This window comes from Podarcis pityusensis (genome assembly GCF_964106645.2).
Source record: "Podarcis pityusensis genome assembly, chromosome: 7".
Classification (NCBI taxonomy): domain Eukaryota; kingdom Metazoa; phylum Chordata; class Lepidosauria; order Squamata; family Lacertidae; genus Podarcis; species Podarcis pityusensis.
In genome coordinates, this window is record NC_138031.1 from 22,689,845 (window position 1) to 22,713,063 (window position 23,219).

At 41.1% G+C, this 23,219-nt stretch overlaps 1 protein-coding gene and 1 long non-coding RNA gene across 2 annotated transcripts; one reads left to right on the forward strand and one right to left on the reverse strand.

Annotated features, from left to right (window-relative positions):
- The first annotated feature begins 6 nt into the window (after nt 1–6).
- On the forward strand, nt 7–12,366 carry LOC308481448. Its single transcript, XR_013988677.1, has 5 exons — nt 7–309; nt 1,433–1,499; nt 6,552–6,667; nt 8,831–8,882; nt 12,174–12,366. It is a non-coding gene; the product is annotated as an uncharacterized lncRNA (long non-coding RNA).
- BAALC (BAALC binder of MAP3K1 and KLF4) lies at nt 8,804–23,219 on the reverse strand. The gene is made up of 3 exons (XM_081013797.1): nt 22,319–23,219; nt 12,593–12,765; nt 8,804–11,554 (listed from the first exon to the last, which is right to left on the reverse strand). The coding sequence occupies exons 1-3, from the start codon at nt 22,497–22,499 to the stop codon at nt 11,447–11,449; spliced, it is 462 nt and encodes a 153-aa protein (XP_080869923.1). The 5' UTR covers nt 22,500–23,219; the 3' UTR covers nt 8,804–11,446.

A 23,219-nucleotide genomic window follows, 5' to 3' on the forward strand; every position in this document is an offset into this window, starting at 1 on the left:
GGCGGTGCTCGCGCACCTTCTAAGGGCCACCCGGATCCCCTCCCCGCTCCCGCCTCCCCCTCGCTCCTCTCCGCCAAGATGGCGGCGCCTCACCGGCGTCTCTTCCCCTTCCCCTCGTGGAGGGAAAAGGGGTGGAAATGACCACGGGAGAGGAGGAATCGCGTTTCTAATGCTCCTCCGCTTTTTTTTTTTTTTAAAAAAAAGGCAGATAAACCTCTGAAAGTAGGAAATTAGCTTAGTGGAGAGGGGGGACTACGAGATCACAAGCTTTTCTTCCTTCTGTGCTATTTCTTTGTTGTTTTTTTAAAGGTGGGCAAATGATATTCTTCACCTGCATGCCAAAATGCCAGAACGCACTTTGCTGTTAACCCGCACACCGACGGTGTCTCCTCATCCTGCATTTTGTTTCAGCCCAGCTTGGTATTGGGCGAAATGTTGGCTCCCGGTGTCAGCAAACCGGAAAGTGGAAACATCTCAGATGCCTATTTGTCATTGAAATCAAGACGATTGTTCGTTTATTTTTTATGATTAATTATTATTTTGAAGTAAATCTATTGAGAGCGACGTAACTTTTTAACAAAAACTAGTGAGTGTTTCTTTCTAAGACTAAAGGAAATCTTAGCCGTAGCTCTGGTTTGGATATATAGGAATGTAGTTCCAAATGTAAATAGGATGCCAGAGAAATTAATTTAAAACATTTGAGATATTAAAATATCTTGAACTTTGGGAACCCACACTGTTAAAACATAATAAAATAGCAATATGTTGAGCCCCCTACTTCAATTTAAGGACAAGTAAACATGAACTGTTCAGCCTCTTGTTTCATGGCCTAGGGGTAAATCCAATTTAATTCAGTGGGATTTACTTCTGAGTAAATGTACAAAGGATCAGACCTTGTGGGTTTCCCCTACCCGCCTCTCTTCTGTTCTGCTCTGTTCTTGCAGCGCCTCCTAGGCCCTGCACCCAGTGTGGTGGAACCAGTCATGCCACCCTAAATCCACCTCGGGTTGTTCTCATTCATCCCTTTCCCCCAAAGATGTCTCATTGCTTCATCTTTTTTGCCTTAAAATTTTGCCCTGAGAGGATGAGAAAGACAGAATAGCCTGGAGAGCTGCCCACTATCTCAGTGTAAAGTGCTGGTTTTGATCATGGCTTGGAACTTCAGTATCTGAATGATCACTTCTTTCCCCATGCACCAGCACAGTCATCTGAGATTATTCTCTTAATGCTTCTGCAACGTAAGATACAATGAGTGTGATGTCCATCCCAAACAGGCCTACCCAACACCTACCTTAACATTATTTTAGAACCAGGCAAAACACTTATGTGCCCAGATGGTTTAAATTATATTGTGATTCTAACATTATTTTAGCCCAGTTTTTGTTTGTTACCTTTCATTGTAATTGTGATTATTGTATCATTTGCCACCTAGGGGACCTTTGACACAAAGGTGGGTTAAAAATACCCAAAAACAAAACAAAGAAGCCCTCTCCCAAAAGGTCAGTGGCATGCTAAACTCTCCTTTCATTGTTGCGATAATTATCACCACAAAACTGAAATGTGAGGCTCCTGTGTTGCTCAACCAGTTCTGCCACAGACTTGTTGTGTAGCCTTGGGCAAGTCACACAACTGCCATTCTGTGCCTTTATGAAATGTGAATGATAATAATTTTATTTAATACCCTTACAAACCTTCATTAGCATCAGTATAGTGCTTTGAGATCTGGAAAGAGGCACTCCAACACATAATTACAAACTGGAAGGTGATGGCACTGAGACAAGATTATTCAGTGTCAGAGCCTTACCCAGGTCAATTTGGGACTCACAGGGCTTGGCCTTGTATAGATGGGGCTGATGCACACAACTAAGATGATGGTTGATAGACAAGATAATTTATAGAACTGCAGAATCACAATAAATATATTATTTTTCTCCTGCCCTGTTTGCCAGCAACCGAACCATGTTTTAACTACAGTAGTGCAAGTCCTTACTTTGCACTACTAAGTAGCTAAAACCATTTTTAAAGATTTGGCTGTTTAGATAATAAAATGTAGGGATGAGAAAATGAAGACCTAACAGAGGAGCATTATCTGTTGTTTTGATGGCTTTTATTTTGATTGCAACTTAGAAATAGTGGCATTTCTTACAGTAGTTGTTAATGGCTGGAGTTGAGCAAGAAATAGGTCACCAATCTTTTTGAACTTGTGGGCACATTTGGAGATTTTAAAAACTGTTGTGAAATGGCTGCCATGGCCATGGCTAGTCACAAAATGGCTGTCATTTTGTAAACATTGATAATCTCAAGGCATAGCCAGGATCTGAGCCCCAGAACACAAAATCACTCATCTGAACCCAGTTTTCTGTCCAACAGGACACTCCTAAGACAATTCATTTGCTCTTATTGCCTGTAAATGAGCTCATTTTCCCCAATTCCCTCTCTTTTTCAGAATTATTCTGCACACTCTTTCACACATGGACATCCTTTCATTCACAAACACAGTGAAGCCTCAAGTCTACTTTATTGGGTATCTACATCTGCAGTAGGGTGCAGCTGGGTACAACCACATACTTTGTTATGCCTATTGCAAAAAAAACAACAACCACAAAGTCTTGTCTCCTTTTTCCTTATGGCAGATCCTTTTTAAAACACAAAACAAAAAAACTTATAATTTAATTTAATCCCGATGTTATTTTAATCAATTTGTCATTTAGGCGTTGCTTTTAATTTCTCTAGATTCAATAGAAAAACTTTAAAGAACCAGTAGGTGGCACTAATAAATCTGCTGAATGTCAACTGCAAAGCTGAACAGACACTCAGTTTTTGTGTTTTGACACTCAATTTTTCTGTCACATTTAAGCTGCAACCCAATAACCACTTACCTGTGAGTAAGTGCCATTAAACTCAATGGGACTTATATACTTTCCCCATAGTATTATCTCTCTAGTTTTTCTTTTCTTTTCTCCAGCAGTCAGGCAGTATTTTGTAGACCCTGAATATATTAGTCCTCACTGAGTTGTTTTTGAGAACCTTTTACCCTTTAGGTTTTTCCGCTGACATTTTAGTACTTCTGCAAACCACAAGTTTTTCCCAAATATGCCAATACCTTCCTATTGTGTGTGTGTGGTGCTGTTTTGGTTACACAAGGAATGGCACGGGGGGGGGAATAATTTTTTGTATATTGTGTATCTTATATTAAATTAAAACAAAAAATCAAAAAGAAAATTGAGGTGTGTGTATGTGTAGTATAGTATATAGAGAGTTTGCTCACAGCAAAATCTACACTAGTTGCATGCAAAGCAAACAAATGAAACCAAACAACCCGAGGATAAAGAAAAGTAATGCTTTTACTGCAGTATATTGTAGACTCTGGTATTGACAAAGCTTTGCAGTTCTGTTTTGTAGCTTGGGAAGTACTAAAAACAAACACCAAAACCAGGATTTCTGAAACAGAACAATCAATACAACATTGCTTTGGGAGATAGCCAACACAGATGATGACAGAAATGATCAATATTTTGTCTTTTCAACACAAATAGCAATAAAACCCTCCAGCTGTTTCTTAAGCTCCTGAGGATCTGAACAAATTACAGAAGAGGCTTCTTTTAGGTAAAGGTAAAGCTCTCAAGGAGCCACTTTCAGTGCAATTCTGAGTCATTTTGCATGTCACACTTGTGGTTGCTTTACTCACATGTAATATGCCATTTTGAAAAACTGTTGCCATATAATGAAACTTAGGAAAACTATCTTTAAAATGATACAGAACAAGTTAACAACCTATGAAAAATAAAAATGAGTGTGTAGGTAGACATTTTCATGGAATTGCCTGAGTGTCTACACTTGCTAGAATGATTATCCCCTAAACGTTTTACAAACCAAGTTCCCAAATTATATTCTGTCCTTACTTTGCAACCCATCTGCTACTTACAGACTTACTTAGTAAATTGTTCTGTTTTAACGCCCACTTGGAGCAACCTGATACTTCAAGCTCCTATGGCAAACTGGTAGAGATGATTGGATTCACATTACTAAAGCTTCAGTTTTTGCATGTAATGTTCGGTTTCAAGATTTGGTGTCATTGGTCCATTAAATGCCAGTATAAAGAGATGGCCAAAATGTGAGCATTTTAATAGGCTCCTTACTATCAAAGATTCATGCAGAAGAATTGTAGGGTGAGGAGTTCATGCTATCTGCTCCCAAAGCAGCCACTGACAATGATCCTTATCTGCCTTTCCGTGAAATACCATACGTAAAAACTTTGATATGAGGAAAGTTGAAGAGAAGAAGCCCAAATCAGGAATCTCATACCATCAGCTCCCAAAGAGATCACCAGTGGCTGACAGAAGTCTACTGTTTTATTATTTTGTCTTTTGTAATGTAATCTTTAATGCCTTATCAGGAAGGTGGTATATAAATGCAGTAAAGAAAACAAATAATGTGTAAATAAATAATCTGATAGAAAATATATTCCACACAGGTCTGGTCTATAACATGCCACTGGAAACATATGATCTGAGGCACATCTGACTACAAAATGCTGCTTCTGACAATATATGTGTGTATCTGCATCAAGATCTTTGTCATATTATTTAATATTTCTATTTTCATGCTAAGCTTTAAACAGTAGCCAAGACCATAGTCCTCAGATAATTTACTTTCTGTGGCCCCTGTTAGTGCCTCTGCTGGATTTACATATAAGCTAAACAAGCTATAGCTTAGGGCCCCACTCTCTTGGGGCCCCCCAAAAGATTTAAAGGGGGGAAAACTGGATGTACATTTCCAAAATATAAGATAAAAAACAAGTAAAATAAAACCTACATACAGCAACACTGTTTTGTGTTGTGTAGGCTCCTATTTGTTATGTGCAAATGGCTTTATATACCTATTAGGTCCATAAATTACCATAGCATATATTCAACACAAAAAAACAGCAACCATTTGTCGTTGACAAGGGACAGCTGGACATATAAAGGGCCCCATTACCTTCAGTAGCTTAGAGCATCTTCAAACCTAAATCCGGCCCTACTCCTCTGAATTCCCATTGTGCCAGCAAACACAGCCAGGGGCTGCACATTTGCCAAGATAATGTCTAGTTCTGCCCAAGCCTTCCCTGAGAGCATCAAATCCTAAAATCAATTTTGGAGCAAACACAGAGGAAGTACAATAAGAACTATATCTGCAAAACATTAAATCTTAGCTGTGGCTCGTGGGGGGCATCAGAGAATTGAATAAAATCCTTAAACCTTGCTTGAGAAGCTGTTTACTTAATGAGCATAATAAATAATGAATATGCCTTGAGAAACTGCTGGAAGCAGATTGCTTCAAAATCTGGAAACACCACAGGAAACTGGTCCTGTGTGTTTTTTAGAAATAGTTTGCCCATCTATTCCCCCTCCCAACACAACAGAAAAGACTATTAATTTATTTGATATGATTTTTCTGACATTTTGGGTATGTTTTTTTCTAAAAAGCACTGGTGAGGTGATGAAACGAGAAACAGAAAATCCATTCTCATTAGATTTGCCACAACAGGAGCTTCACGGTTGGGCATCCTCCACAGTGTTCTAGCAATTAAAACCTGTATTTCAACTGGGCAGTTCAAAGGTGTTAATTATGCTAAAAGAATACTTGAATAATTATTTTATTAGGTTGATTTAAAACACTTTAGCTGCATATTAAAATCCCTTCAACTTCCAATAATCCTGGGAAGCTGTAACATTTTCCAGATTTAAATCTCTGAAAAATCACAGCTGTAGCATCACTAGCCACCAAAGGATATGCCTGCAGTACCTTTCTGTGTGGTTCCTGGATCAAGTGATTGACTTGATCCATTCCCAATCCCCAGGATATAGGTAGCCTTTGGCAGCAACTGTAATTAGATGTTTCCACTGCCCTGTACAGCAGAGACCAAACGGAAGCAATTCAACATGAAATTTTGTGCCTATTTTTGGCCAAATTTGCTGTCACACCTGATTTTTAAAAACAAAGAACTTGAAAGATGTGCATTTCCATTCAATACAGCAAAAAAAATTCCATAGTTCTGCAGGCTCTTAGAACATATTTTAAAGGTGATTATCCTCCTCCAGTTTTGAACCCTGACTTAGCATTACCATAAGTAAGGGAAAGGCTATGTGCTCACAACAGTCAGTTCTTTTCTCACTGATGTTTCTGGAAACCATAAATTCTTGAATTTTGCAAATTAGAAAATTAGAATGGCCCTTAAAGAACTATACAAGTTCCATAACCTGGCTCACTCCCATTTTAGCCAGTCTGTAGCCCTTTAAAAACAATAGCTCAGTGGGCCACTAAAAATGATAAAGGGACCAAGCCCTCTTTGGCCTTCTGTGATTCAAGCAATAATGGAGACATCTGAGTCATGGAAGACCTGCTCCCTTCCTTGCATATCTTTTCGCACTTGGCATGGGAGGATGGAATCCTGACTGACTCAAGAAGAAGAAGCTGAGGCTGGTGAACCGACTCTTGGGCTGGGATATTTTGGAGGGGTTTTTGTTGTTGCAGTTATTGATATATATTTTTTGCATATATTTTTTTAGCTCCTCGGTGCCGTCTCCCAGGTCTAGGTGTCACAAGCCACAACTGCTACAATTCTCTGGGCACATGAAATGACAATGCAGCAGTTTAAGCATGAGTTGTAGATATATTCAAAGAGGTGAGAAGTAGTATCTGACACTGCAGATTCCTAGGTTGCCTCTCATGGCCATTGTAGCCAAGTGACCATTAATATTACTGCACCAATGGAGTAGCAGGCAAGTATCCAACTGCCATTTTGCTTTGTTTACTGCTATTACATTTGATACAATCTGTCTTCAGAGCAACTATTTAGACCCCATCAGGCATCGCTGTGTATGAAAACACATGCATGTCCCAGTCCAACGAGGGAGATCTGTGTATTGAGGAAAGCTTTCATGTGCATAGTGGATGCACACACGCACCTGGATCACACAACCACATTGCATTGCTCACCAAGGCCCTGCTGATGGGTGGATGTGTCCTTTGATGCAGCTGGCATTGCACACCCCCACCCAGCCCCACCAGCTGTTATGCACAATTAAGAGCTGGATCAAGGCCAGAAGCAATTAACAAGTTCTCCTGCTGAAACTTCACTTGTGACTCTGTCCTCTCAGAACACAACACAACACTCCTTTCTTGGCCAAGAGATGAAAGAAAAGAATTAGGAACATTCTTACGCTTTGGAGCAGAATAAAATAAAACCTGGGAACTTTGGAAATAGCTTTTGGGGGAGGAGATGTTTATTTCTTCCTGCTGAACTTTACTCTTCCCATAATTATAAAGAGCACTTAAAGGCCAAGGATTTGCAACCCCAGGTGGAAAATGTCCATTTTGAAATGAACAGTTGGGTTAAGTACATATGGTTCCCAATGCATTTTGAGGAAACTAGAAATAGCACCAATTTCATTTAGATTACCACAAATGTTTACAGTGGTACCTCGGGTTACATATGCTTCAGGTTACATACACTTCAGGTTACAGACTCTGCTAACCCAGAAATAGTACCTCGGGTTAAGAACTTTGCTTCAGGATGAGAACAGAAATTGTGCTCCCGCGGCGCGGCGGTAGCAGGAGGCCCCATTAGCTAAAGTGGTGCTTCAGGTTAAGAACAGTTTCAGGTTAAGAACGGACCTCCGGAACAAATTAAGTGCTTAACCCGAGGTACCACTGTATATGTAATATAGTCCACCTGCCAAAGTGAATTTTATTTGTAGCAGGATGTGATCCATGTTTTCTTTTGACCATGGAGGACATATTATATGTAATTTTGTTTCCTAAATATGTTAGGTTGGATACTGAATCTCTAAGAATATATAAAAATGGAAATGTTTAATGCTTTTTCATTAAAAACTGCTCTGGACTGGTGTTTATAAAGAAGCATTAAACATGAACAGGCCTTTGAAACATGCAGGGAACCATATTTACTTGTGCATCTGCCCATTTTGTTTTCCAGAAAAAGCAGCTACCATAACTTGCACATGGGGTGTATGGCATGGAACTTGTAGCCCTTCTGTTCTTGATCGAATTCCATCAGCATCAGCCAGCATGAACAATGGTCAGGGATAATGGGAATTGTAGTCCAATTACATCTGGAGGGCCACAGGTTCATCACCCCTGGTGTATGATTTTGTCAGCAGAGCAGCTGTTACAGCACAGCACCATTATAGTGATATATAGAGGGGATTTCACACTAAACCTAGTCCAGTTTAATCAGCATTCAACCGGGATATGCTCATATAATTACAAATTCTCTACCATAACCTCCCCTTCAGTTTGGCTGTTCTCGCAAGGCATGTTTTGTTTTAAAAGCCCACGTGCTCCTGTGCGGTTCACTGCAGACTGAGACTTCATTGTGTTTCCTTTTCTCACCAATTATTTTATTTTGGCACTTTTGAAAACCACCACTTTGCAGTATTAATCCTTTTCAACAACAAACAAGTCAGTTGCTTGGTCAGGTCTCTGGGCATTGAATCAAAATAGGAAAAGACAGTCTGTCAAGTGTGTTCTGTGCATCGGTGATTAGAAGCTAGCCACAGAAACACTTTCAAGCTATGGTGAAGAAATTAATTATCAAAGGCTGCATATATACATAAAGAAACTATTATATGCTCATTGCAACTACATTGCAGTAGATTTGTGCACTATGGGTTGTGGACATGTTCTCCTTGGGGGGTAGATTTCTGTCTTTCTCTAACTTTAAGATTGCAGTCTAAAGTAAGAAATGGGGAAGTTGGTGGGAGCAGTGATCACAGAGATATGGGACAAGGACAACCAACAAAGCTAACTTTTTATTTTATTATAGATATGACTAGTGTGTCTGAGATTAGACAGGCACCCTCCTTGCTGAGCTTCAGGTACATGACAAGTGTTTTCTTATTTCAACAGGCATTTTAAAGTGGTGCTGGGTTTATTATGATTTTTTAATTGTTATTCTATGCATGGTTTATTTTTATTTTTTTGTAATTTTACTTGCACTGCTTAGAAATATTAATCAGTATATAATAAATACAATAAATAAACACACATTCTAAATTGGCAGATATGACATAATCCATAGAATCATGTGTTCTAGGGCTTACTTCCAAGTAAGCATGGAGAGTATTGCAGCTGCCAACTTTGAGCATAAGCACTCTTGAAGCATCCTGACTGCAGCCTAATTATATATGTTGCACACAGTTGTAATTTGAATTTATCACTCTGAGAGTAGACAGGTCTTAAGTAAAGTCTACAGCAGGCAGAGGCAAACTCCAGATGTTTGGGACTACAACTCCCATCATCCCTAGCTAACAGGACCAGTGGTCAGGGATGATGGGAGTTGTGGTCCCAAAACATCTGGAGAGCCAAGTTTGCCTATGCCTGCTCTACAGGGTTCTGTGATTCAATGGTTATCTTAACTTAATAAGCAATCCTCCAACAGTTATTAAGCCTAGAAACTGAATATAGATTTCAAACACTGAATTTTCATCTCAAGCAATTTCTTTAAGAAGTCAAACAATTTACAAACATTTTTATTAGTTACATTTTTTTATTTGTCTAAATGGCCTGTTCATCTGTGATTGAAGTGCCTTTTCTATAGATTTGACAGCAAACACTAACTTTTCATATAAATTTTATTAATTTATAGGCCAGAAGAACTTTTAAAAAAATGAAGTTGTGTTCTTCAGATTACTATTTGAATAATTTTGCTCTCCTTCAAAACAAATCTGTTTGTTTAAAATTTAGACTTCAGTAGCAAATGTATACACAAATTCCTTTTGAAAATATAAGTGATAAAGGAGACACAAGATCAATCGTCTTTTTTCAATGAGTTGTGGGAGATCCCAATTTTAAGAGATAGGATATTTCACCCTTTTGCAGGCATATCGTTGCCACACAGTGCAAAGCTGCTATATGACACAGAAGCAGGCAAAGTTAGAGTACCACAATTCTTACATGTATTTCAGCTACATTAAACCTATCTATGCCGTCACAAACCTTGGCCATCAGTTACATCGTAAGTCTCATGTGGTATAGCAAATCAGACCATTATTATATGGCTCACCCAGCATGCCACTGAGATAAACAACAGAACCTGCAAATCTGTACACAGCCATTGTAGTGAACATCTTTAGGATCAGGATGGAAATCATTTGATGTGCAAACTGAACTGAAGTGCCAACCACAGAAAGGCTGCATGAAAGCTCAACTTTCATATAATAATAATAATAATAATAATAATAATAATAATATTTATACCCCAACCATCTGGCTGTGTTTCCCTAGCCACTCTGGGCAACTTCCAACAGAATATTAAAATACAATAGTCTATTAAACATTAAAAGTTTCCCTAAACAGGGCTGCCTTCAGATGTCTTCTAAAAGTCTGGTAGTTGTTTTTCTCTTTGACATCTGGTGAGAGGGCGTTCCACAGGGCGGGTGCCACTACCAAGAAGGCCCTCTGCCTGGTTCCCCTGTAACTTGGCTTCTCACAGCGAGAGAACAGCCAGAAGGCCCTCGGCACTGGACCTCAGTGTCCGGTCAGAACAATGGGGGTGGAGACACTCCTTCAGGTATACTGGGCCAAGGCCGTTTAGGGCTTTAAAGGTCAGCACCAATACTTTGAATTGTGCTCGGAAACGTACTGGGAGCCAGTGTAGGTCTTTCAAGACCAGTGTTATGTGGTCTCCGCAGCCGCTACCAGTCACCAGTCTACCTGCCGCATTCTGGATTAGTTGTAGTTTCCGGGTCACCTTCAAAGGTAGCCCCACATAGAGCGCATTGTAGTAGTCCAAGCGAGAGATAACTACAGCATGCACCACTCTGGCAAGACAGTCCGCTGGCAGGTAGGGTCTCAGTCTGTGTACCAGATGGAGCTGATAAACAGCTGCCCTGGACACAGAATTGACCTGCGCCTCCATGGACAGCTGTGAGTCCAGAATAACTCCCAGGCTGCGCACCTGGTCCTTCAGGGGCACAGTTACCTCATTCAGGACCAGGGAGTCCTCCACACCCGCCCGCCTCCTGTCAGGATTCAACCTCAATCTGTTAGCCGCCATCCATCCTCCAACCGCCTCCAGACACTCACACATGTACCTAAAAACAGATGTGTCAGGTGCAATTTGTGAGGGATTGAGTGTTCCTGAAATATTTTGGTATACATTTTTATGTGATATTAATTACTTAAATGGCAATGTATAAAATCCAAACACATTATGTTCTAATTGCTGGCCCAGCCTCACCAGTATGGCAATATAGAACAAAAGGCATCCAATGCTGGCAGCAGTTTAGAGCAAGGATAGCGGTTTTTCCAAAGGCACTCAGCAGCAGATGTCCACTACATTCAGCATGAAAAATAAAACATCTTGAGATTTTCACATTAAGTTATCAGTTAAAGTGCAGCAAAATATTGCAGAATTCAGTCATCTTCTCCTTTGGCTCTTTTAATTGACACAGTTCTTTGTAATTCTTCTGTTACTAATTTGTCTTATTGTTTTGGTGGCGTTAATTGCGACTTCTTTTGTGACGTTTTTCTTGTTGTCCCATTTAGCCTGTTTAAAAAGAGTGTACAGTAAATTAGTTTAATGGAAGATGCTTAGAAGATGTTTCATAGAAGTAAATTTCCTAAACAAGGAGAAAAGACAAGAGTAAAATAAAAATTAACAAAATATTCCAATCAAAACAACAAGCAAAACTTAGCAATATCTCTATCCTGAAGTCACAAACAGATCTTGTAGTAATTGCCAGTCAAATTGTTGATACAGTGGCATTTTTACTCAGCAAATAGGAAGTAAAGTACCGTAATTGGAAAGTTATCACAAAGAATGCCCTCCCTACCACTCACAAGTGATCTCTGTTTAACTGGTGTTATTTAACTTGTTTATAAAGGATCTGAAGTCGGGGATGAGAGGGAACATGGACTAGTTTGTAGATGACACCATGTTGTGTCAGGATAATAAAGACCCACACGGACTAGAACACTGTCCCCAAATGGACAAAAAATGACTAGTGTTCAAAGGAAGTATAAATGTAAAGTGGGGTGGGAAACCTCCAGCCCCTGGGCTAATCTTGAGACTGTATCACCCTCCAATACTTTGCTACTGCAAAATAGATCCTAACATGAGATCTAGACCATGTTCAATTGGATTAATCACCAGTTTTTCTTCACAGACACTCTGGTTGGATTTTATGGATGCTTGGCAGGCTCAGAGATGCGACGGGAACATCCAGTGGGCAATAGGATAAATGTTGCTTAAATGTTTACTTAAGCAGCTCATGACTGGCCTTCAAAATAACAGTAAAGCAGTATTACTATATTCAGTTGATTCTTCTTTATGTCCTTAATTAAAACAGGTTCAACACATGCCGTTATTCCCAATAGTTATTGCTTTGTCATGAGCCTTGCAATATGAGAAATGTATTCATTGTGACTTTAAAAAAGAAACACTAGAAGGTACGACTTCAGTATAAAGGACACAGGCTTAATAGCTCTGTGACAGGCCTTTAGCTGAGGAGAAACAGGATTAGCCCAGCTTCAAGAGGATACCAGTGTGTACAAGGAGTCACTCGGAATGTAGTTCTGCACCTACCTCTGTGGTTCTAAAGCCATTTTGTTGTTTGTGTGCTGAAGTTCCTGTGGGGTGAACTGTCAGTTTTGTACATTGTGTACCACAGTGAGCTCTCTTTTCAGTACTACCTATTCCACTTGCAGCTGAGGACTTTCCAGTACAAGTCTGAGTTGCTTTGCTGTCCTCCAGAATTCCTAAGAACACACAAAATCACATTTTGTTAAGTCAAAACATTTACTGGTGTTTTACACATTTTTCAAGTTAAAGAGATATTAACAAAACTAGTCAGTTTCACAGAATTGTTTGTGAAGAGTTTGTATATGCCCAATTACCAAAAGATGGTTTTTACATTTGCACATTCCTATCCACCTCCAACAAATTAGAAACTGAACAGAAGTTAGGAGCACGAGATCCTGAATTATTATTCAGAGAGACATAAGCAAAGCAGACATGTCTTTGAAAACAAAAATAGAACACTGATTTTTTTCTTCTCCTGCTCTATTCCTTTTTAAATATAAATAGTAATCTGTTGAATACCATGGCTAATAGTTTATGTCCTGTTTGACTTCCTGCTTTTGTGCAACCATACTGATGTGGAAAAATACGTTGTATGGCTCAGAACATCCCATACTGCCTCTCTTCTATTTCTGTGAACTTTTGCTATAAAATCGTTCTCGCCATCCTGAGGGCAGAAATTATGTATAGTTACGTAATTTCCTCCCCCTGCTTTTTTATCGGGTGAAACAGCTGTGGGCACTGGGGAATTGGCAGGGGGAAAGGGCCAGTTTTCCTCCCCATCTGTTTGCTCTAGCTTTTCACCCAGCTGTTTTTTTCTCTCCAAAAGATAAAATATACCAGGGCCCTTCTTTCTCAGTGAAACAACATGACTGTGTGCAACCTGTCAAAGAAAGCAAGCAGAGCCATCTAAAAGTTTCTGTGGTAAGCCTTGATGGTTTGGGTAAAGAAGGGGTTGCCAACATGGCCTCTGTGGGTACCATGGTGCCATTGAAGTCCTATGGGGAATGCACTGGCAAATCAGACTCCTCCCCTCACCCCTAAGGGTCAACTGCCCACCTCTCATCTAAAGTAATTGTGATGTCAGATTGACAGGTCAGTAGCCTCGCTCACGTCTCACCCAAGTTGGCCCACAGGGTTTGGGAGAGAGAAAGATCTGGCCATCTGGGCCAAGAAGGTTTTCCACTCCTGATCAAGCCAATATTTGATGTGTCTTCCAGCTCTATGATTCTGTATCAGGGATGCTGTGGCAGCATATGTCCTGCATCAGCAAGAGGCTGATGGCCAGTTTGCTTCCCTGAGCTCCTTGGGGAGGAAAGGCAGAAGAGTGTAAATTCAATCAATCAATCAATCAATCAATACCACCTGCAGAACATTTTGTACATGTCTCAAGGTTTTCTGGCCAAGCACCAAGCCTTATGATTACCGATGCTACCACTGATATGAAATATATGTGAACTTTGGGGCCAGCTGCTTCAGTTCTATGTGTCTATCTGCCACAAAATGAACCTTTCACATGCTCTTATCAGTTAATCATAGCTTTTCCTTCAAGCCCCGCATACAGAACCAAACAAAGCTGTCGATAAAAGGAAATACGTATAACTACTGGGGTTTTTGTTTGCACGATTCTTGGTTACATATATGCTTCACGAAAAATTGAAGGCATTGTTACTTTGTGTCAGGTGACTGAGAGCAGCTGCAAAAGCAGACAGGAGATAACGGCACAATTGGCTCAATCTATTCAGCCAACCTCTTTATGCGACTCCCTCTGAAACAAGAAAATTTTTCGGTTTTCTGCCCAAAGCAGAGCACTAGTTAAGTCTATGCTGTAAACTAGGGAATGGTAAGGAACACTGCTTGGTATTTGGAAGTGATACTGTGTTTCATAATCAATGAAGTCTTAACTCACATGAGACCAGGCATTGCATCAATATTTCTATTTTGTACACATACTGCATCCAGAGCGAACTCCAATTAGATTCGACATGCAGCCTAAATATTTTACATGTATCCATTTAAACATTGATACCCTGACGGAACATATCAATTTTGTCAGTAGTTGTCAGTGGGAGTAAGTGGGGGCGTGCACAGCACAGACATACCCAAGTCCTCCACAAAAAGGAATATTAAAGGGCTGTCTCAAGTTAATTTCAACATCACCATTCTTGCAAGTGCTATATTACCAACTAAATAGCATTTGTAAGGGTGCACATTGCCACCTACATGCAAATAACTAGAGCAAGAAGACTGCACGGGAAGCCTGTGATCCTTTTTGGAGACCTCCTAAAAAAATGTTTATGATGAAAGACTCTTTATCAAAGCAGATCCTTGCTTGTCCTCTGTATATCTGCAATGCAGGGAAAGGAAAACAACTGGTTCAGTCCCATTTCTGGTGCTAAAAGTCAACACAAGATTACAGGATACTCCTCCCACATAGGAGAATCTAGAGGGCTAATGAAGTATTCTTTAAGCGTCAAATCATATGAATGAAGCAATATTCAAGCTTTATGGAAGAGTGCACTCCAAGAAACTGCAGGGGAAAAAACAAAAAAGGAGGAAAGTACCAAAAATAACATGTAAAAATTATGTATGCATTCATATTTATCTGTTCAAGAACAAATAGTCTTGAAGTAACAGCACGTTCCTTTCATGCTTTTTGATCATCTGTGCAAGAGGTTTGAGGCTTCACACAAGTGAGTTGCACAGATGCTGCTTAGAACTGCATCCAAGTGAATAATGCTGTATGGGGTCAGCCATTCGCCTGCATGAGCTTGCCATATAGACTGTGCTACACCACTGTTGCCATGCTAAAATAAAGCAGTGATGGGTAGGCTGTGTGGCAACATGGAGATGGAAGGCAAAATGCATAGCTGGGATGCATAGTGGATGCTTCTGTTATTTTTAATTTGATTTACAGTGGTACCTCAGGTTAAGTACTTAATTCGTTCCGGAGGTCCGTTCTTAACCTGAAACTGTTCTTAACCTGAAGCACCACTTTAGCTAATGGGGCCTCCAGCTGCCGCTGCATGATTTCTGTTCTCATCCTGAAGCAAAGTTCTTAACCCGAGGTACTATTTCTGGGTTAGTGGAGTCTGTAACCTGAAGTGTATGTAACCTGAAGCGTATGTAACCCGAGGTACCACTGTATATATCACCTTATGCCAGTTTCATGGGAGAGAGAAATTGGGTTTGTCATTAAAGGATGGCTCCTTCCATTTGCCAAGACTCACCTTCCTGCCCTCAAAGCTTTCATGAGGGAGCTGGTGATGGAAGAAGTGTGTGTGTGTGTGTGTGTGTGTGTGTTTGGAGGGAAGGGGGGTTCCTTATATTTTGAGTCTAGGTATAAAAGTTGTGGGCGGAGAGTTGCTTAGTACTAGTGGCGTCACTTGGGGACTACTGTAGAAAAGAGTAACATGCTTGTGGCATCCACATAAACAATATTATATTTTACTCTCAGTAAGCATCAAACACATATTTGGTAGCTGGCGGTCTTAGATTTGGAGAAAGAAGTTGTGCAAAAATACAGACTGCCATCAATCTAGATATTATTTCCATGCTCAGTCCATGGTTGTCCCCTGCCTACCTGCAATGCAGGGAAGAAGGAAAAAATTCTAGCAGTTTCATTTATGGTGTTATCTAGTCGAAAGCAAGAACACAGAATGCTCCAGTGCAGATAGTCCTTGCACATGTGGCCTAGAGGGCTAGGCCAAGTGAATTAGTATTAAGACAAGTGTCAAATGATATGACCTAGTAATGGTGGGGTGCTGTTAGTTTTGGGCAGATGCTAAGCTACCAACTCTGGCTTCTGTAGCCCATAACAGACTGAGTCACAGAGACTTGCATATCAGCTTCACGAGAAGACTATGTTCTGCCCCAACCCCACAAATCTACCTGAATGTTACATACCGTAATCTGAGAAAATGTTTTTCACAAGAGATAGAGCTCATATATGACTACTCATAGGAAACAGGGAAAGGGTGGGGAAGGAGAATCTTCAGCATCCTCTCATAGCACTTGAGCTGGTGCTAGAAGTGGGATAAAAGGCTAGGAACACACAAAACCCAAAGTCTGTGGTGGCTCTCCATGCATGTATCTATGTGGGGCGGGGGGGTTGTTGATCTGGTTGGTTGTATGTTGCTTTGGGTTAGCCTTGGCAAGATAAAGCAACTAACAAATTCAAAGAAGAAGAAGATGAAGAAGAAGATACATGGAGATGGACAAGTGTTGGACACAATGCAAATCCAATGTAATGGGTTCTTTAAATTGCATGATGAATCCATGCACATCTTATTAACTTAAAGTGCATGTAAGAGACATGTTTACTTGCAAGTACAGTACTACACTGGAGAAGTTATCTACATTCATCTCCAAATATATAGTAATATGAAGCTGACATCTAGTTATAGGATTTTGGCAAAACAGTCAAGTAAAACAATGATGGTGGTGGTTTAGATTCCTTATGTATGTAGGTGGATATATATTAGTTCTTCAAACGGCAAGTGCTTCCACTAGCAAGCATTGGAGCAAGTGTAGTGTAGTGATTAGAGTGTCAGACTATGATCTAGGAGACCAGGGTTCAAATCTCTACTCGGTCATGAAGCTCACTAGGTGACCTTGGGTCAGTCAGTGCCACTCAGCCTAACCTACTTTGCAGAGTTGTTTTGGGGATTAAATGAGGAGAGGGAGAAACATGTTGTATGCAGTCTTGAGCTCCTTGGAGAAAAGATGGAATATAAATGAAATAAATGATCTAGTAGACATTCCTTAACAGGTAATAGGGACAGGTGATTGGGGTAGTACATCTGCCTAAGTTTAAGTAACAGCATGACAAACTTCTGGATAAACGCTCCAGTACTGTGGTAGCACAGCAAGCAAATTGTACAGCCTTGAAGGACACAAACACACACACACACACACACACACACACACACACACACGTACGTCACTTAAAAACAGAAGATGAGCAAGTAAATATTTCCCAATATGGAGCATGCATAAGTGTCATTGCCTATTTACAATATAATGGGCATAATGCAAAATGCATCTGTGACTCTTTAAAACCATATTTCCCCACATAGCACTTGGAACAGCATTAGAAGTACTAAAGGTAAAGGGACCCCTGACCATTAGGTCCAGTCGCGGACGACTCTGGGGTTGCAGCACTCATCTCGCTTTACTGGGCAAGGGAGCCGGCATTTGTCCCATAGCTGTCAACTTTCAGATTTGAAAATAAGGGTTCAGCAGCCTCACCTGTCCCGGGGACAGTCCACGGGATATCTAACAATCCAGGATAGCAGCGGGAAGCAGCGGGAAAGGGTGATGGAATAAGAGAATTTCCCGCAAAAAAAGGGAAGGTTGACAGCTATGGTTTGTCCGCAGAAAGCTTCCAGGTCATGTGGCCAGCATGACTAAGCAGCAGCTAAGCCGAACCAGAGCAGCACACGGAAACACCGTTTATCTTCCTGCCAGAGCGGTACCACCAGAGCAGTACCACTTTGACGTGCTTTCGAACTGCTAGGTTGGCAGGAGCAGGGACCGAGCAACGGGAGGAGCTATAATACATAACCATAACAAAAGGTTGTTTCAACACAGAAAAATATATATACCCTTAAAACAGAAGAGTGGTGTTTTTTTTTGGGGGGGGGGGGATGGATCCTATACAACTAAGCAACTCCCTCTAAAAAGGTTGTGATTATAGAGATTGCAGATCTCTGGCCTACGGAAAACTAATCCAACTGTCAATAATACTTCTGATAATGCAAAACCTTTCAGTTCAATGGTTTTGCATTGACTGCTTTTCTAGATACAGATAGGTAGCCGTGTTGGTCTGCCATAGTCAAAATAAAAAAAATCCTTCCAGTAGCACCTTTAAGACCAACTAAGTTAGTTCTTGGTATGAGCTTTCGTGTGCAAGCACACTTCTTCAGATACACTGAAAAAGACTGCTTTTAAAACAGCAACACATATTTTTTCTAGTTTTAATAGTCTGTGAAAGGAGGATTTCACGCTACATTTTCTCTTTCAATGGAAGCTTTTAGGAGCAACTTGAACTACTGCTAAATTGTTCTCCCCTCCCTTTTTTTGAGACCATTCACAAAAGTATAGCACCGTTGTTGGTCTTTTAAAGGCTTTGCCTTTTTATAGCACCCACTCTAGATGACTGATATTGCTACACCGATTTTTGGATATTTCTTCTTCACCAATTGTTTGGTACAGGTAAAAAGTTCCACGGCAGGTTTAAGTGTGTTGCTTACTACTGAGTACATTAAATTCTGTTATGATCTTAATGGAAAGGTCTTACAGTTTCTGTATTTCAAACTTCTGTTTATAGCCATTATTGCTCTTTTCAGTTTACTGTAGAAAAAATCACCCTCTGCTGCAGTTTGAAAATTAAGATAAAAAGGGAATATGAGGAGGAAAAAATGAATAGAAGAAAAAAAAAAGAGTGGAGAATTATAATATTGGATAAGATCCAGCCAAATTTAGGTGTTTGGCTTTATACCGGTAATAATTTTTTTTATTGTCACATTTTGTGTGGTTTGCTTTTTTATGTACACTGCTTAGAAATACAAGTAATTAAGCAGTATATAAATGTCTAAGAAAAATGTCCCTTTGATTTCAGCTGAATGGTTAAACTGTCTCCTACTTAACACAATAAGACTTGCAAGCAGTTAACTTCTGCTAAATCTTAACCATTGCTTACTCAAAGACAATAACAAATATAACCAAACTCAAATATATTAAAAATGTATAGGTGGTTCATACACAGGCTACAAAAATCAGAAGGCAAAATTGAGAAAACAAAATTTGAGGTTGTAATCAATGCTAGTCCTGCTCAGTGCTAGTAGAGTAGACTCAGAGTAGACCCACTGGAGATTATAGATATGACTAACTGAGGTTCATTAATTTCGATGGGCTGCTCTGAGTAGGACTAGCATTGGTTATAACCCATGGATTCATTCTGAGGGCTAGGTTAAAGAAGAGTTCTGTTAATGTCAAACTACATGTTACACATGACTGAAATGCAGGTGGGGGCTGGATTTGCTTGCAGCGGCACTATGATTTCAGTTAAAGAAATGGCATAAGGGGAAGCTCTGCTGCTATAAGCAAACTGATTGTTCCCTACGCCTGCATTTCAAAAAATAAAAGTAAACCCATAGGAAGAGCCAAAGACTGATGTCCTAGGTAATTGTAGCTTAGTCCTAGATAGCAACAGCAAATGATATTTTCTCAGTTTATGGAGGAATGTAATAGCATTTGGGTATTTCCCTCCCCCTCAGCCACCATGCCAAAATTAAGCAGAATGTGACCATAAGTGCATGTTATTTCAAAGAGTCAATTCACAAAACTCCTTTGAGGGCTTTCCTCCCTGTTTTAAATCTGCATGGTAAGCAATTCCACCAGGATGTTCATGATGGATTGTGCATAAAAATCCACATAATCTATTACAAGCACACCTCTAAACTGGTCATATGGCTGACCAGTTATCATGTGCACATTCAGTGATTTGACTGGGGTGGGAAAAATCAACTACTTTAAAACCCGTGTATACACCCCTAAGATAGGCAGAGAGCTTGCTGCTGGGTTGCTCTGAAACCAACAAGGCATACTTCTAAAGACAAATATTATAGCATGTATAACATTATACATAGCAAAATCTACGTTAATTAATAAATAACAGTAATACCCCTTGGATACATAGCCCATTTCACTAAATACTATGAAATGAAATGATGAGGAATTCAACAGGGCTTTAATGCACACATCCCAGTCTCTAATGCAACTCTGCCAACCTTACTCTTGCTCTCTTATTAATCATATATTTATTTAAAAAATATATGTCCAACCCTTAATCAAATATATTAGCCTGGGTAACATCAACTTCATAAAGTAATATACTGGTGCAATAAAACAAAACATTCTTTAAAACTACAGCAAACCATCTCACAGCAGCATCTCAGTGGCAATTCTCCAAAGCCAATGTAAAAAAGAAGACATCTTAGGGCTCATCTACACTTCTGTTTCACCTGCTGCTCCCCCCACCCCCAGAGAAGCCCATAATTTAGCACTGAATTGGAACAAATAGCAATCACGTTTTCCATGGATTACCGTTTGTTCCAATTTAGAGCTACTGAGTGTGTTTCCAGGGGGAAACAGTGGGACAAAAGCATAGCTGCTCAGACTCGTGCTTTCGGAACAAGTGGCAAGCCTCTCGGATCCATGCTTTCAAAACATGGGACAAAAGGGAGGGGGGCAAGCCCCTAGATGTCCAGTCCCCTTAAATACCCAAATGTTTTCATGATTCAGACAGCCACCTAACTCTTTTTAATTGTATTAAAAATGTTGCCTGGTGTTAGCTGACAGGAAACTAGTGGTGCTGTTTTCAGTGAACAACATTTGAACTCTTAATACTGCAAACCTCTTATCTGCAGCATTAGTTCTGAAAACAGAGCAAATCTTCTATTCCCCACTTGTGAGGCTCTCACTGGTTATGGTCAAGAAGAGTTCTACCTACCCTGCAGAGATGCTAAGGCGTTCCTGCTGATGCTTTTAGTAAGCAGCTGCTAGGAGAGTTGACTTGGCACAATGCCATAACTGGTGCAGAAGTCCTACCGTCTGCATTGTGGCGAGTGTGTTCTAATTACAGTATTTCATGTTCTTGTACGTTGCTAAGTTGATATGGTGCTGCTGGCTAAGCATTAGGACTGTCTTGTATCCTTGTAAGCACAAGCACAGCAGCATCCATCTTAAATGGACAGAGACCAAAGATGCTATGTTTGCAACTGAAAATGTGCAACATGTAATTGAAATATATAACATTCAGTCATGATTCCAACACTATGAACTGCTAGCTTGACTAAAGCACAACCCTAAATCCGAATATTCATAGATCAGACAGGTTGCTCCGACAGCCTGATCATCCAAATATGTGAAGCCTTGTTCACAACAAGCCTCACAATCCTTGTGCCACTTACTACATGGCACAAACTGGTAAAGCACAGGATCTATAGAACTGAGGCTACAATCCATCTTCGTTGCGCACTGGTACCAGGTTTCTTTTCAGCAGCAACTCCCTTTTGCTGACTATTGAAGAGCCTTTCCTTACAACAGCAACAAAAGGTCCCTCCCTGATCTTTCTGTAGCGTCACACCAGCAGCATCCTATATAATACGGACAAGTCTTGGACCAAAAAAACAAAACAAATAAAACAAAACAAAAAACGCATCACGATACTGGCATAAGATTAAGTTACACGAAGATGTAAGTTAAGCAGAGCTGCATATTGCTATGCATCCTCTTTACGTTGCAGGGAGGAAAAGTTTTAACCCTTCTCCCTGCTTAAAAATAGAAAGTCGCAAGAACCATAATGGTCCAAAAGGAACCCCACCCGTGACTGTGTCTTCACTTCTCTTCTGAATATGCAGGACCTATAGGGTTGCATTGCAAGCCACCGCACTGAACGAGGAGCAAGGGCTGCAGGAATAAACCCATGAGCGCAGCTCAGACGACAGAACTTGAAATGCAAAGCCACTTCTCTGAAATATGTCCCAACAGGGAGGTGAGGTGTTCGCCACCTGTTCGCTGGCCCACCTCTCGGCTTCCTCCGGCCAAACCTTGGGCTGTGGAGAAGAGCCCAGAAGGTAGCGAGGCGGAGGACAGAGCGAGGAGGCGGGAAGGGCCCGGGCCGCCCGGCTCGCGTTTCCCGCCACCACAGCCCCGAGCTCTACTCACCGGGTTCCCTCGGGCCAGCCTCGGCGTGGCCGCCCTCCGGGCCGGTGGCGGCGGCGGCGGCGGGAAGCGGCTGCTGGGGCTCGGCGTCTGTGTTGGTCAGCCAGGTGGACTCGGTCTCCCTCGTCCAGCTCTCGTAGTAGCGCGGCTCGATGGCATCGGCTCGGCTCCCGCCGCAGCCCATCCTGCGGGGCCTCCTCCGTCCCCCTCCGCGCCAGCACCGCGGTCAGCGGCCCGGCCAGAGCAGCATCACCCTCCCGCCTTCCTCGCCCAGCCTCCGGCCAGGCGCGGGAGAGCGGCGGGAGGCGGCGCCATCGCTTCCCGCCTCCTCCGTTTCGCCCGCCTCCTCAGGGCGGCCCCCTGTCAGTCCCGGCCGGAGCTTCTGCTCTCTCCTATCTCACGTTCCCTTGCCTCTTCTCCTCCTGTTGCCCTCTTCCATAAGAATTACGTGTCCTCTTCTTTCCTTTCCCTTCAGGGTTTTTCTTCTTCTTCTTCTTCTTCTTCTTCCCCCTTCTCTGTTCCCATCCCTTTCTTCTCCTCAAATTTCCTGGGAATTTAGAATCCTCCTCGCCAGGCTGTGGGCTGAAGGCTGTGCAAAGAGCCTGAACTGATACTGCCTTTAATATTAATACAGAAGCGGGACTGGCTGTTTCTTTTTCCTCTAACAAGACATCTCTTCGGCACGTCGGTTGAAAGTAGAGGCATGATACTGAACAGTTTGGTGCTAAGGCTGGAACACATTCTCCTCCCAGACCCAGGGAAGTCTCCTTGTCTAATTAATACTGAATTGGTTAATTAAATACATTAGTTAGTGCTAATCCATTGCAATGTAAAAGGAACGATTCTGTAAGTACACAAGATTTTGGCTAATTGCCAACCCTCTCTGCAGTGAATTCAAAGCCTA

What these genes read in the sequence shown, in the direction of transcription:
- BAALC (XM_081013797.1), bottom strand. Translation starts at nt 22,499, where the DNA reads ATGGGCTGCGGCGGGAGCCGAGCCGATGCCATCGAGCCGCGCTACTAC. An exon ending in GGCTGGCCCGAGGGAACCCG is followed by an intron (nt 12,766 to 22,318) that starts GTGAGTAGAGCT and finishes GTGTGTTCTTAG; the next exon opens with GAATTCTGGAGGACAGCAAA. An exon ending in ATGGCTTTAGAACCACAGAG is followed by an intron (nt 11,555 to 12,592) that starts GTAGGTGCAGAA and finishes CTTTTTAAACAG; the next exon opens with GCTAAATGGGACAACAAGAA.